Here is a 16,736-nt window from a genome sequence, read left to right on the forward strand (position 1 = left end):
TCTTTTCTCAAATCTAGCTGATTGAAGCCGTAAACAACAGTGAGGCAGAAAGAGAGACCTGTAGCCCAAACCAGAACCTTGCAATGAAGAAACTGAACATGGTCAACCAGAATTTCAATCTTGACCCAACACCCTTTCCAGATTAAAAGGATCCTACCTTCCAAAGCCTTGCTACTGTAATACTCCCAGTTAACAAAGCTAGAATTCATTACCTCCTCTACTCTATCACCTTTTATTTTGGTTTCCAAAAGAGCCCCAATTCCAATCTTATTGATCTTGCAAATATCATTCACTGCTATTTGCTTATTTCTCTTATCCAACCCTCTAACGTTCCAGCTCATTAAGTTGAAATTGTCCATTCAAATTCAAAAGTGGAGAGGGATCATGAAGAACCTGTTGCTGTTCTTGGAGAACACTAAAAGCATTTTTTGAAATCTGACCAACATCAAGGGATTTTATCTTCATGGTTCCTAATTTTTTCGGTGTAGTCCAACCTTTCTCCTTCTGAAAATCCCCCCTCTGGGACTGCAGTTCCTCTACTGAAACCACCTGATCTGTAACAGGTATCTTGTTGTTGTCCTTTCTTTCTGAATCAGCAGTCTTAGAGTTGTTTTCAGCAGCAGCAACTGGGACCTCCTTTCTCCTCCAAATCAGACCTTCCAATTGCTTGCAAGAGGATGCTGTATGTCCTAACTTTTTACAGTTTGAACACTTTGTAGGCAGCCACTCGTAATCTATCAGTTGATCCATAACTTGGCCTCTCTCATTAATGTAGTTGATGAACTTTGGAAGAGTTTCAGAAATTTCCTTATCTACCAAGATTCGAGCAAACTTAATCATCGACCAATCCTTAGTGACTTTATCAATCATAATTGGTTTACCAATGGTACTAACCAATGCACTTAAACATTTGGTACCCCAATACTGAAGACCCAGATCAGGCAGGCGAATCCAAACAGGTACCGATTTGATCGATTTCAGATTTTCAATGTCTGTCGTCCATGGTCTCAAGATTACAGGCTTCCTATCAAAATGGATAACCCCTGCTTCTAAAATCATATCGCGTGTAGCTTCATCTCTGAACTTGACCATTGTATACCCAGAGTTCATCCGTGCTATTCGATCGATCCCAAATTTTCCCCACATCCTGTTGATGAAACCTTCAAAAACTGACAATGGTGGATTAGCCCCAATGACAACACAGATCAGAGCCGAATTCCAGAATGATGCTTCAACCTCTATCTCCTCAATATCCACCTGAGCTATCTTTTGACCTTCTTTCTGGAGAGGTTCCAAAAACTCTAATTTCGAACCCCCTGAAATGGATGAATTTCCTTGAAACGGGACCATGTAGCTTTTGCCTCTTCCTGGAAATTTTGTGACTCTACCTCTTCCGCCCACGAATTAGATCTATCGTTAGAGATTACCGGAGCTTCAGGAGAAACAACTTCCTTCGCCTTTTCAGGGCACTCAGGGAAATCTGAGGGAATTTCCTCATCTGCTCGTATTTCACACACAGGCTCAAACGATGGAGCCTCTGATTGGATCTCTGTGGATGAAGGGAGCTCTTGACACGGGACCGCCTGGACTAGCTTCTGCACCACCTTTCTTCGCCGCGCCATGGCAGAGAGAGAAGGAGGAGTCTTTATTTTAATGTAATCACACTTTTAACCTAAAACCTCGATGAGCGAGCTAATGGCACATCTATAAATAACATGGTAATCGCTCTAAGGAAGTAGGGTGTTACAACTTGGTATCAAAGCGTGCCAAGGTTTATGGTTCCTAGAGACTGACCGAACATGTACGCTCGTTACCTGAGACAAGCTCGACTCAGGGTTGGTATTAAATGCAATACTTGTTTAACTGCTTATGTGAGTTGCCTTATCTGCTAGAATAGGGAGCATGATGAATATGTATGTGTTTTGTGGAATGAGGTTTGATGATTGATGCATGAGCATTATGGTTTTGTATCGTAGTATGTGTATTATATGGCTATAGTGTTGATTGGCCTTGCTATGGTTTAGCGCTGTATAAGAGCATCAGGGCTGGCAGGCCAGGTTTTTGGCTACAGAGATTTGAAAGTTTTTTGTCCAAGGCAGCCAACTGGATCAGGCAATGTGAATGATGGTAGCTGAGACCAGAATCATCCATTAGCCCTGAGATTGGTGACAGGTATTTGCTGGCATGCAAGCAGGGTTGTTGGACAAGAGAAATAGATTAGGTGGTTGGGACAGCGAGTTCTATTACAGAATGTTGTCCTGTGGGAGTTGGCAATAATGGCACCCGTTACGACCTAACCTAAGGGTGGTAACAAATGGGAATTATTATACGAAAGATTCAAGAAGTTTAATCCTCTAGTTTCTGAGGGAGGTCTGGACCCGTACAGAATTGAGCAGTAGACAGGCATGGTTAGCTCCGTCCTCAGCTATATGGAGTGAAATGTAATGATAGAGTGGAATGTGCCACGTACGTGTTGCGGGAGGATGCACGCACCTGGTGGGAAGATGTATCCCAGACCCAGAATGTTGTCATGGTAGGTTGGAAGGAACCTCGGACAATGTTTTAACGAGAGGCCTTACTGTGACGTAGTTTGAATTGCGAAGACTGATGAGTTTATGAATTTGGTTCAGGATGGCCCAGAGTGTTAGGATCAAAGATTGTTACCTACACTTGGGAGATAGGGAGGGCCTTATTATAGAGGACGCAGGAGATGAGACATGGAATAAGAGTATCGTTGGGCGGAAAGCTCGGGAAAAGGTATCCTCATTTGCGGGAGCAAGAAGGGCGGAGGCCCAGTAACCAGGAGAGAGAGACCTCCGATGGTTCTATTACTCTTGGTCCTGATAGGAGAGTTCATAGTGTTCAGGGTGGCCGTTAGGACAGCAGTGAGGTACAGAGGGGTTACATGGTATGCGCAAGACGCAAGAGACGTAATGTGGGAGAATGTTGAGCGAAGGCATGTTGTCGTTGAAGAATGGTAGGGCACATCAGGGCGAGTTTCCTAAAGATAAAGACAAAAGAACTAAAGAATATAGATAACCCTACCCCAGTTCGAGTGACCGTCTCGATGTGGTAAGAGCCTGAGGCTAGCCCCTCGGAGGCGACCAATTTACTTTTTAGTTCTTGTTCCTGTTTATAGAGTAAGCTAATTGAATTAGTGCTACGTATCTCTTGGGAGAGACATCGATGGGTGGCACATGTAATATGGTTGTCATGCCATGGGGCTTAAAATTTTAGCATCTACTTGGAAAAATTGGAAGTAATTGATTGAGTTGGTTCTATGAGGTATACGAGGTGATCTTGAGTGGGGATTTTCCGATCAAATAAGGGACAACCATGGATGGAAAAATAAGATGGTGACTTCTGAGGTTAAAAGGAAAGGACCCGATTGTAGTTGCAGGGTGCCTAGCTGTTGAGGAAGATACCGCTGAGGTTATATCAGATAGACCAGATGAATACCAGATCGGTCGATATGGTTTTAGATGGGTTCATGAGGATTCAATGGGATAATTGCTGCATTTAGGGAATTGAGCATGCAACGAGATTAAGGCAAAGATAGAAGTGGTATCCAGGACATCATGAAGTATGGCATTAACTCAGCGGGAAGAATTAAGGTTCAGTTGAAGAAGTGTTTGACTTGAGGGTTGATCAGATGGAGCATTTTATTATGGGGCACACCAATACAGTTTGACAAGAAAAGGGCCAAGTCTACCAAGATATGTATCGCATATGGATAGTCAAGGAAGTGATTGTTAAGGATAGGTACCCATTGCCTAGAATAAATATTTCATTACCCGATTGTGAGGATAGGATAATATTTTCAAGAATTACCCAGTTGAGGATCAAGGCAAGAGGCATTTCAAGAATTTCCTCTTGCACTAAGTAGGATATGATGGAGTATTGGTAAAGGCTTTTAAACTGACCAATGCTTTAAGCGGCCCAGGTAAGTTCGATAAGCAGAGAGTACGGGGATGATGTTGATGAGTCATATTCAGATTGATCAAGGATGTTTCAGACTACTCCTAGCTAGAAGTAGAACACGAATAACACTTTTATTGATAGTACCAAGGCTAAGGAAATAGGGTTATAGGTAAGGTTCCAAGAGGGACAAGTTCTGATTTCTCCAGAAGATGTTCAAGTTCATATTATGGGAGGTAATGGGATCATGTATAAGGTAATTAAGATGGAACCCATAAGGAAATTACTAAAGGAACGCCTTAGGGGAAAAAAGCATAGTGAAACCAGAGGGACACATCGACTACTACATGAGGCATCTTCGAGGACAACCATACATTGAATGAGGTAACATGAGAACATAAATTTGATCTGAATGGATGGTTGTGTACCAGATTTTTAGAAGTTGGTATAAAGATTGATTCACACGTCATGGTATTAAAGTTTGTATGTATGGGTTAGTACAGGAGAACGATGTGAGAGACATCATCCTTGCTTGGAATGTGGAATTATGATGCAGTATGTTATAAATTGGGATGCGCCCGTGCGTAGATTGGAAGCGGAAGCTATTCATGCTTCATGATAGAAAGAGGAATAAGAACATAGATGCTTGGCATGGGGCTCAGATGTTCTACATTGGATGTTGAGTTGATAATAATGTCAGTTAGCCACGATTAGAATGAATTAATGACCAGAATTGTTTGGAACCTGTGATTTATAATTGGCGAATATATTTCTATGAATGAATAGTGAAACACAGGAAGAAGATCTTGTAGGAAAAGTTAAAAATCCTACCACTTTGGAATAGATGGGTTAAGATATGTAGATCGGATGAGTGATCCGAAGGATACTTGCATTGAAGGGAAGATGCACGATGAACCTTAAATCAACCCTTATGGTTATTGCATCCAGGAAGCTTGAATGGATGTTGAGACTACACTTTGTATATCAGGAGGTGCATGACCTAATCGTTTAGTAAACAAGAGATTATAATCAGAAGCCAGAAGAGCTATTATGATTCTAGTGTATCCTGGAGTTTGTATGAAGATGTGTGATTATGAACCCTAGGGGTGGACCACCTTAGGTTACAGATGAGGTGAGTAAATGCGAAAGTTGTGAGTTGACCTATTTGGTTGGCACACCATGGTTGGGGTGAGTGAGGTATCAAAAGAGAGAATGGGTACGAGATGAGACTGTACGTCTCCATTGGACACCAAGGAGGATAGTGTCAGATTGGAACCCATGGAATCTTAGGTTCTGGAAAAAAAAAGAGTCGTACAATGACTCCGAGCAGAATATAGTGAGACATTGAATGAGAAGTGCTTACTCTAGGGGTGAACCTAGGGAAAGGAAGTACCCTAGCTCAGAAATGGCTTAAGGACCAGTGAAATTGTTAAGAAACGTTAAGGGCGGGAGTGTCTGCGTTATTACAAGGACATGAGAATTCACAAGTTTAGATATGGGAACAAGAAGTTTCGGGATTGGGAACTTTGTGTCCTTCGAGTATTATGAACTAACAAGAATAGGACGGTTCAAAAAGAAAAGAGGAGTTTGACTATAGGGTTGACATATGTTATGAGATCCTAATAGGGGTTAGGCTAGGGCCTATAGTTTGGCCTTGCCCCAGTATGGGTAGAGGCTTACGAGGTGTTACTAGTGCCAATGTTGAAGAAAGGGGTGACAAGTACAACCCCTGATTGGGTAAGGAGACCCTGGGAAGTTAGTGGAACTTACTGTGTAAAGAAAAACCAGTGGAATTCTAGATAAAAGATAGGGAGTCTTACAGATTAAGACTATCATAAATATGGAAGTGTTGCGAGTAGTGACAAAGTAAAGGACCTGATTTTGGGATTATATTTAGGTTTGCGGGATTGGTATCCCGAGGTATTTGAATAAATTTCGAGGACGAAATTTTTATGAGGGGATAGTTGTAACGTCCCGAATTTGATAATTAAGGCTGAGTGCCTTGACTACAGTGCCTTGGAGGGCCTAATTTGGATTATATGCGTGACGGTGTGTTATAAATGAATTATGTGGTAATGTGATTAGACATGCATGATCGTGTGTATTAAATATGCATGTGGGCCCATTTCTTTAAATAGGGGCGTGTTTGTGGTTTTGGCCCATTGAGGGCATAAATGTAAATATGCATGTGTTATGAGTGAGACCTCAGTGTTACGGGGATATATTTGAGATGTGTAGTCCGAGACGATCCTAGGGAGTAGTCTAGCGGAATAGTCACAACGGGGTCAGATACTTGGCTTCAGGCGAGCCTAGGGGTATTTTGAGAATTTGGCATGTGCCGGGGGTTTACCGAGTAACGGGTAATTATTAGTAATTATTTGGGTATGTTGGGATTAAATGGAATTTATTAGGAACACTCAAGAAATTAGCAAGACGTGGCAGATGACGAGATAGCCCTTGGTGGCATTAAGACATTAAGAATGGATTTGGGGGTATTTTGGTCCTTTGGCCAAGGGATAGACCTAACCATAGAATGACTCAACCATTCTAAACAAGTGTAGAATTTAAGGGAAACACTTAGAAGGAAAAAAAAAATAGAACTTCTCAGCTATGCCTCACTCTCTCTCTCGGCTCTTTCTTCCTCTCTTGGTGGCTTAGGCAGTTTTGGAGAAATTTTGATGGAGGCTCTGAATTGAAGGTTTGGAAGCTTGGGGACTGAGGAATTAAGCTAGGATTAGTTGAGGATGAGTTTAGGGACGTCATTTACAGAACGGGTAAGTGAATTCCCATGCTTCATTATTGAATTGTAAGTTTGGTATTGGTGTTCTTGAGTTTCAATCTCAAGGTTTGAATTTCGGGTTGTGATGGAGTTTTGGCTTAGCTATTAGTATGGTTGTGTTGTCTATGGTATTTAGGAAGGTTTTAGAGACTTAATTATGGCTTTATTTTATGTTTAGGATGGATTTTTGGTGAATTGAGTTAAGGGAAAACGTAGAAAATGGTGAGGTTTCTGGGTTTTGGGGCTCGCGCCGCGGCCCTGTTCTTCAGGCACCATGGCCCGTGTGTTCGAAGAGGCTGGAAAGCCTCTGTTTGCCCAGGCGCGCTGTGGCGCAAGGTATAGCATATCACAGCCCGTGTCCCTCAGCAGAGAGGCATTTTGCCTCTGACTCGAGCGCGCTGCGACCCTTAAGGGGCTGGGCCACGACTCAAATGCAAAGTAATGGTTGTTTGAAGGATTTTAGCTCAGGAACTCAAATGTTAAGGCTTGGGAAGGATTCTACTACCCGATTTAGTAGAATTCGAAGTCCCGGAGGCTAGATTTATATTCTGAAGTTATTTATTTGTTTAGAACTTGATGAATGGTCATTATGAATGCATTGTGACTAGGTTTTGCCGCTCAGGCTCAAGATTAGGATCGTGCTCGAGATCGCTTTTGATTGTCAGCTCGGGACACCAGGTAAGAGAACTGTTTGTACCCGTAGAGCTATGTGGTGTGTTGTACTGTATGTATTGCTTATAGCTATTATGTCATATATGGGATCGTGACTAATCGTCAAGGGGCCGAGATCGGCATTAAGCATGTTGAATGCAGGCCGCCAAGGCGAGACCCTCATGGGTGTTGTAAACACCCGTTCGGCAAGGATCGCGAAGCTAGGAGCGGCAAGGGGCCGAGATCGGCGTTAAGCATGTTGAATGCAGGCCGCCAGGGCGAGACCATCAAGGGTACAGTACACACCCATTCGGCTGGGACCACAGACTTGGTGCCTAGTAACGCACCCCGATCAGCAAAGGCCACTGTTGTAGTATTGAGTTGCTGTGTTATTATACTGTCATATTATTATTTTGTTGTGCTATCTTACTGTATTGGGTTATTGTATTTCCGTGTTATGGTACTACTGTGTTATTGTATTGCTGTACTATTAGCCTGTTATGCCATTGTGCTTTTGAGTTGTTCTGCTGCTGTGTCGTTGTGCATTCTTATAGGATCTGGTAGTTGTGTTGCTCTGATTAAGTATGTTTCGTGAAGGTATATTGTTATTGTATGTTGTGCTTGAAATTCTCTTGCTGGGCCTCGGCTCACGGGTTCTCTATGGTACAGGTAAGAGCAAGGAAATTGGGTCAAGCAAGGAAATTGGGTCGAACAACCATGAGTTGGAGGGCATGGAGCAGTGTGTACATGTTTGGTCTACCTGGCCACCACGGCTGGGGTTATTTTAAGGAACATGTGGTAAACGTTCGGTTTTGTCGCTTAGGTCGACTGTATTGTACCTTTAGATTGTAAATGTATTTTAAAACGGTATTTTAGGATTCCAATGTAACATTTTGTTATAAATGTTAATGAATGATCAACTCATTTTACTTAATATTCGTTAAGCGAGTCTTTATTTTAATTTAATCACACTTTTAATCTAAAACTTCGATTAGCAAGCTAACGACACATCTATAAATTACATGGTCACGACTCTAAGGAAGTAGGACGTTACACTTTGGTACCCTGAGTATGTTTGAATTTTCAATATTCCCAAATTATCCCTAATTTTAATAATTTATCTTATTATTATATATTATTGTTACTTTTAAATAATTTAAATATATTTTCTACATTAATAAAAAAAAAATTGCCAAAAAAAAGTTTACTTACAACTTTTAAATCATTTTAATAAACAAAAATAAAAAATCAAATGATAGTTATTATTTTATTTAAAATGTATTAAATATTTCAAAAATACCATTTAACTATAACTAAAAAAAAATTAAACGTTATTAAAAAAATATTAAAAAATTCAATTAAGAATGAAAAAAACAGGTTATGGTAAGTGATAACCATATTGGTTAATTTTGTTGTATTTTTGTAGTTGTACTATTTTACTTGTCTAAACTAGATTAGTTAGAGTTAGTTGTGCCTTATTTTCTGTTAAGCATTTCTGTTGTAAAATTTTCTCTTGTAATAGCTACTCTATAAATATACCATTAATCTCTCATTTGAGATTAAGCTTTTCTCTAAAATTCTCTCAAGAAATTCTTTCTTCTAAAAACATTGCGATGGTATCGGTGCCTCTGACTAACGTCAATGACTTCATCGAAATCTGATGAGACTATTGCTCTGGCGACCACTAGACAGGATAGATTTTTAACACTTTTTAGTCTTAGTTTTTTAGTTTTATTATTATTATTTTATATTTTTAGTTATTTTTATGTGTGGTTATTGTATTTTTTAGGTTGTCATTTGTTAAATGGATATTTGAGAAATATTTCAAAATTTATTTGAAATATTATCTTCAATTAAGAAAAAAACAACAAAAAGATATTTATTTGAATTGATTGGAGAAGATAAATGAGAATTCAAACTTAAATTGTTGGAAAAATCTGAGATATTTTGAATCTGAGACCGTTTCAGTATTTTGAATATATCTCCCGACTCACTTATCTAATTTACGTATTCTTGGTAGCGTTAGAAAACTTATTCAAATACCTACGAAATCTTGTTTCACAAGAAAAGTCAAATTCGAATGTTTACTTGGTGATAATTGAGCTACAAGATTACGCAAGCTAGAGTTATGAGATTTGAAATTCAAATAAAGATATTTTGGAGCATTATCAAGTAACAAATGGAAACATCTAGAAAACTATTTTCACAACCTTATCACTATAAAAAGAATACTTTAGACTATTTTAGATCTCTCTCTTTCTTCTTGGCCTCTCTCTATTTCCTCTCTTTCTTCTCTTACTTCTATTCTTTTCCATGAACTAATTTTCTTTTCAAGGGTTTTAATGTAGTCTTTTGATACTCAATTATTATTCAATGCAAGTTTTATAATTTCTTCTTCATACTTGTGATTTATTCAATTTGTGTTTAATGCTTGTGAATGCTTTATCACAATTTGCATGATTTATATGATTTTAATTCAAATTTTTAAAAGTGAGAGTTAAATATGCTATAGTTGTTTAGACACAAATTTCGATATTGGACGAGAGTACCTGTATGGGTTTTGTAATTCTTAGGTTTCTATGTTTAATGCCTGTTGTATGTTGAAACTTATCACAAAGATGTAGAAAGTTTGCATATAGGTTGAGATTTATATATCCTAATAAGAATATAGATTATTTTAGCAAACCTGCTATCACAAGGAGAGAAATAATAATAAAAATTGTATTGATGATATAATAGAATGGATAAATGATGAAATTAAATACCCTAGGTTTTTAATCCATTGAGTTATTTGTTTCTTTTAATTTTCAATTGTTAATTTAGTTAATTTTCTTTTTATTCTTGAAATCCAATTTTTAGTAACCAAACAGAACTAAGAAATTAATTAATTGGTAATTAATATTCAATCCTCGTGGGAACGGCACTCTATTTATAACTTTATTACTTGTTTACGATTGCGTATACTTGCGTAGTACATAATATCTCACAACACCACGGCTACATCAGCTCTGGCGACAACTTCTACTCAACCATGGAATCCCTTCTCCAATTCGTTAACTTCTTCCCTCATTGTAAAACTTGAACGAGTCAATTTCCTTGCCTGGAAATCTCAAGTTGTACCCACGGTCATTGATCATGACCTAGATGAAATTCTTTTCAACAATGTCTCTTCTCAAAGAAATTTGTGTTTGGTGATTCTAACCTCGCTTATGCGCCATGGAAACGCAAAGATAAGTTTATGCTTTCTCGGCTCAGGTCGTCCATGTCCGAAGGAGTTCTTGCCTAAGTCGCTACCTATTCCACCTCGTATGATGTTTGGAGGGCTCTCGAGCAGCGATTTTCTAGTCAATCCAAGGCTCAACTATTGCAACTCAAGGGACAATTATCCAACATTTAGAAAGGTACCTTGTTAATTTTTGATTATGTGGACAAAATTAAGTCTTTGTGTGATAGGCTTGCTATAGCTGGTTGTTGTATCCGTGTAACGTCCCAAAAATGCTAATAAGGCTTAGTGCCTTGATTAGTGTGCTGGGAGGACATAATTAGATATATATATATGTGTGTGAAATTGATTGATTAAATGTGTGACTGCGTGGCATACATGATTGATATGGTAATATGAATATTTATGCATGTTTATGTGTATTAAATGTGCATGTGGGCCCGTTCTTGCTAATAATGGCATGTTTGTAATTTTGACCCGTTGAGAGTATAAATGTGATATATGTGTTAAATGATTGAGACAACATTATTATGTGGATATATTTGAAGTATTCATCTTGAGGCGATCCTAGTGAGTGGATTAGCAGAATAGTCACAACAGGGTCCAATACTCGGCTTGGAATGAGCCTAGGGGTATTTCGGGGACTTAGTGCGTATTTGGGATTTATTGGTTAACAGGAAATTATTTGGTGATTAATTGGGCACGCTGGGATTAATTGAGAATTTATAGGGCCACTTGAGGATTAGCGGGAAATGCAGTAAATGAAGGGTTTGCCCTTAAAGGCAATAAGAGGCTAAGGTTAAGTTTAGGGGCATTTTGGTCTTTTGTGTTAAGCGATATACTTAGGAAAACCTCAGGAAATAATCAGAAACAATCTCTCAGAAACTCTCTCTCTCTCTCTCTAGTCGATTTTCTCTTTCTCCCTTGGTGTGCATAGAAGTCTAGTGAAAAATCTTGGAGAATTGGTGCATAAGTTGAGGATTTGAAGCTTGGGGACTGAGGAATCAAGCAAGGATTACTTGAGGATCAGCTCAGGGTCGGAATTACTGTCAAGGTAAGGGTTCTATGCTAGTTTTGTTGAATTTGCTGTAATTTAAGGGGTTTCCAGAGGTTAAACCTTAGGTTGGTTTAGGGATTTTGACAAGGATATGGAGTAGTTTTTGGGGTAGTTATGTTGATCATGTTGCACTGATATGGATTCTAAGCACAATTCTAAGTTTAGGTTTTGATTTGGATGGGTTTTTGAGGAATTGGCTCAAGAAAAACGTAAGGAATTTATGGGTTTTGGGCTTGAGTCGCGGCCCTGTTCTTCAGGCGCCGCGACCCATGTGTGTGAGAAGGCCCTGGGGGTCCCTGATGTTGCCCAGGTGCCGCGGTGCAGGATAGGACGCGGCGCAGCCTGTATCCCTCAGGAGAGATCCTTCAGGCTCTCTGACTTGTAGTGCGTTGTGGCCCTTAAGGCCTGGGATGCGACTCTAATTGAGAGAAATAGACAAATCAGGTTTTTAGGCTCGAGAACTCAAACCTAAGTGCTCGAGAAGGATTCTACTACTCGGTTTAGTAGAATTCGAGGTCCCGGAGGCTAGTATGTTATTCTAAAGATTTTAATTGGTTTAGGTTTTAATGGCTATCCATTATTGCTTTGTGACTAGGGTTACCATTAAGGCTCGGGATTGAGGATCGTGCTCAGGACCGTCTTACACCTTCAGCTCGGGACTCGAGGTAAGAAAACTGCACTCGGGTTTTGATTTGAGGCTTACACCACTGTTAACGAATATGTATATGATTGTGAATATATATGTATCTAAGAATAGCTGGATAGGCATGTTTGATTGTGCTGCAATCGATTGTGTGTTTCACAATCTATTTATTTATTATATTTGATCTGAAAGTTTGACCTAAGGGAGCTGAGGCTGACGTTAAGCGTGTGGAATGCAGCCCGGCCTAAGCGTGCTGGGGTCACTAAATGACTAGAGGGCTCAGCCTAAGGGCGTCGGGCTTGAACGTTCCTGAATAAATAGAAGTGCCTTTTTGCACTTAACTCACTATGTTGAATGCTGTGATTGAATTATATGTTGAATTGAGCAAAATATTATTGTTATTGCCTAGCTTATTGCGTGTGATCTCTCATTAATGAATTGAACGATTTAAGTGTATAGTTTACATATTTTTGTTCGTTTGTATTTGTGAATTAAGTTTTCTTGCTGAGCCTTGGCTCGTGGGTGCTATGTGGTGCAGGTAAGGGAAAGGGAAAGCTAGACCAGTCGTGAGTTAAAGAGTTTTGGGGGCGGTGTGTACATCAGTAGCTACTCGACCACCATGTCTGTGGTTTGACAGGGACTAGAGCCAAATTGTATTTTTCCATTTAGGCTGGCTTCTGTTATAATTATTGTTGAGGGTTATAATTGCCTTGTAAACACCTTTTTGGGATCCCGTGTATAAACTCATACTTTTTAATGAAAAACAACTATTTTATGATCAAAATCTTTTAACCCTAATCCGTTAATCGACCTTAGTAACACGTTTCTGTCCAAACGACTTGATTAGCAAGTCCTGTATTATTTGAAATATACAGTGTAATGGTCTTGACTATCCAGGGCATTACAATCAGTGATCACGATCTTGAGTTACAACTACTCAATGGACTTGGTTCAGAATACGATCCTGTAGTTTTTTCCATTACCTCAAGTTCTTAATAAAAGACCCTTGAAGAGATTCAAGCACTTTTGATGGCTCATGAATGCGTCCTGGAACACCATTATACTGTTGCTAATATGTCGGGGAAGATAGTTGTAAATTTTACCTTTGGCTCATCAAGAAACATGCCCCCCAAATTCGTATAGACCCAACTATGGCTCTAACAGAGGATCTTCTACTGATATGTGGTCCAGACCAGCTCGAAACTACTATCGTGGTCCTCCACCTTCCACATGCCCTCTCTTTCATGTTTGTCTGAAACTTGGTCACACTGCAGCTATATGCCATTATCTTTTTTACAAGAACTTTGTCACCCCCAAGAACATAAATGCTCAATCGAGAGCCTATCTCACAGAGCAAGAATGTCACATATGTGAAATTGGAGAAGCTCAAGCATATATGTCCACCTCTGTACCTGATTTTGGTGATGACTCGCCTTGGTATGCTGACACAGGTGCAACGAATCATGTTGCGTTTGGTATGGAACATCTTGCATATGTTCAACCGTATCATGGGTCTGAAACTCTAGCTGTTGGCAATGTTAAGAATCTCATTATTTCTCACATTGGTGAAGCCTCTCTTCCTTCTCTTACTCACTCTCCTTTACAATTAAAATCTGTCTTACAAGTTCCTTCAATCACTAAGAATCTTGTTAGTGTTTCTAAACTCACCAAAGACAATGATGTTTTTCTTGAATTTCATAAAAAATGTTGTTTTGTCAAGGACAAGCAAACATGGAATGTCTTGCTCAAAGGGAGAGTTAAGAATGGCTTATACATGCTTGGGGATGAGTCTACTGTTGGAAAACTTATACATGATCTTTATTTATTTTCAAGTAGATATAATATTAAACAAATTAATATGAGATAACCTAGAACATGTTTCTAAAATTGAATTCAAATAAAAACAAAGATAAGAATACTTACAATATACGCAGCGGAATGAATGGGTTCTTCCTTCAGTTTCTCTAACCCTTGTATCCTTTCTATCGCAGAGTATTATCAAGAAACTGAACCGATCTTCTATTTTCTTCATAGTCTTCCAAAGTATCCTTAGAATCACCTAGACTAGAGTGTTCAATTCTCAACACATGTGATAGATACAGAGAGAAGAAGAGAAAATAACAAAGAGGCTTAGAAAATGACTTGTATTTAGAGAGAATCTAAAACCTATCAGAAAATCTGACTTGTGACTTGTCAAACTTGTGTTTTGACTTCTCTCTAAGCACGCCTTTTATAGACTCAATTATGCCATTTAATTTAATTAAAAATCAATAAAATAATAGTCAATTAGAAGCCCTAGGTTGAAATTATCATGGGCTTTAGGCTCGTGAAATTTCTCATTTGATTATATGCCCATTAGACTTAAAATCAAGGCATGTATTATTTTCTAGTGATTTAATTAATTAAATAATTATTTAAATCCTTTATCAAATTAATTATATATAATTTGAACCTTGATTTAAACTTATTTATTAATTTAGATACCAATTTATCTTAATTAATAAATATGCCATAATTTATCTTTTCTTCTCAAAATTACATAACTCTGTGAAACTATCCAAAATTGACCTAGTCAACTTTGATAATTCTAATTGATAATTAAATTAATTAATTGAGACTATCTAGATGATTTTATTCAAGGTACAATGGGGACCATGGGCCTATGAAATCAAGCTCCAATAAGTTATCATAAATATAACAAATAAAATTACTAATTTATTAATTCCTCGTGACTCCACTATAGACTCGAAAATTGCACTCTTAAATTCATAGAACGCTCTATAACAAATATAGATACGCTATTAATTATCCATCGTTACAACCATAATTGTCACTCAATCCTCTATAGGCGGTCTACAATGAGATGAGACTAAAATATTGTTTTACCCCTCATTGTATTTTATCCTTAAAACACTTAGTTCCTTGTAAATGATATTTTAGTAAACTAATTTAATTATTGAAATGAGATCTCTATCATTTAACACCTTGAACCAAACTAAAAGGAAACCATCATTTCCCTTCTTCATCAGAAGCTATAGATGTTCATATCTATGTTTAAAACTCCCACTCAGTTATTGTGACGCCCCATGTCACTATGGCTGCTTCTTGGAATGACGACTGGCCCTACAAACCAACACGAGTCTTTCCAGCATGCTTTGTCTTCACTCGCACGCTTCCTGGGAAAACTTCCCAGGAGGTCACCCATCATGAGACTACTCCAAGTCAAGCCCGCTTAACTTTGGAGTTCTCAAGTGATGAGCTACCTCCTGGGAAGTTTTCCCAGGAAGCGTGCGAGTGAGGACAAAGCATGCTGGAAAGACTCGTGTTGGTTTGTAGGGCCAGTCGTCATCCCAGGAAGCAGCCATAGTTATGTGGGGTGTCAGAAATGGTATCAGAGCCTTGACCCAGCCAGAAGTGTGGCCAATGGGAACATCGAACCCCTAAGGGTGGGTGATTGTGACAGTTAGAATCCCGTGATTCGCAGGGGGAAAGACCAGGTAAAAGTTATGCAATCTCACATCGCTTGGGGAAGTTCAAGCGTGATGATTCTAAGACTGTGTAGGTATAGGATTACACAATTGAATGGGGCTTAAATGGATTGATGGGTACTACCTATGCCAACAACAAGATGCATCTTTTTTTCGGTAGCCCATCACTTAAGAACTCCAAAGTTAAGCATGCTTGACCTGGAGTAGTCTCATGATGGGTGACCTCCTAGGAAGTTTTCCCAGGAAGCGTGCGAGTGAGAACAAAGCATCCTGGAAAGACTCGTGTTGGTTTGCAGGGCCAGTCGTCATTCCAGGAAGCAACCATAGTGACGTGGGGCGTTACAATTATACTACCGAGTTCCCAAAATGTAAGTATGGGCTAGTCCATAGGGTAAGCTGGTAACGAATAAGTCAAAGAACTCAAATAATACAATCAGTTAGAATACTAACCACTCAGAATTGACATTGAATTGACCTATGGTCAACTATATGATATAACTAGAATAGATAATAATGGCATGTTTACTTATCTTATCAACTGTCAATATTGGTCCATTCCGATGTAACAAATACATCCGATCTTATCTACTTTGCTAATGTTTAGAAAATAACATAACTCTACAATGTGTAAGTAGATCATATCGTAGATTGGCAAGTCAGTGTAAATCATGTGCACTGACTAATCTTAGGACTAACTTATTTTGAACATATAATCATATTTATATTCCACTGTGATTACGTCACTATAAATACGATTAGCTATATGCTCGAGATTTAATAGAAGTTTATATTAAATAAATAATCATGAAAATAAAACATGTGAGCAAAGTGATTGACCAAGTCAAAAAATAATTTCTATTCTTTTATTGATATTAAAATGAGATTACAAAGAATTTGAGTTTTAATTAGGGCATAAAACCCCAACATCTACAACCTCTACTCAACCTACACTCCAGCATCATCTAGCTACTGTTTCC

At 38.7% G+C, this 16,736-nt stretch overlaps 1 protein-coding gene across 1 annotated transcript; it reads right to left on the minus strand.

The window, feature by feature from the left end:
• Positions 1-324: 324 nt before the first annotated feature.
• On the minus strand, positions 325-1,622 carry LOC133825579 (uncharacterized). The gene is made up of 2 exons (XM_062258503.1): positions 1,428-1,622; positions 325-1,281 (listed from the first exon to the last, which is right to left on the minus strand). The coding sequence occupies exons 1-2, from the start codon at positions 1,620-1,622 to the stop codon at positions 325-327; spliced, it is 1,152 nt and encodes a 383-aa protein (XP_062114487.1).
• Positions 1,623-16,736: the final 15,114 nt, after the last annotated feature.

Source organism: Humulus lupulus, chromosome 3 (genome assembly GCF_963169125.1).
Source record: "Humulus lupulus chromosome 3, drHumLupu1.1, whole genome shotgun sequence".
Classification (NCBI taxonomy): Eukaryota; Viridiplantae; Streptophyta; class Magnoliopsida; order Rosales; family Cannabaceae; genus Humulus; species Humulus lupulus.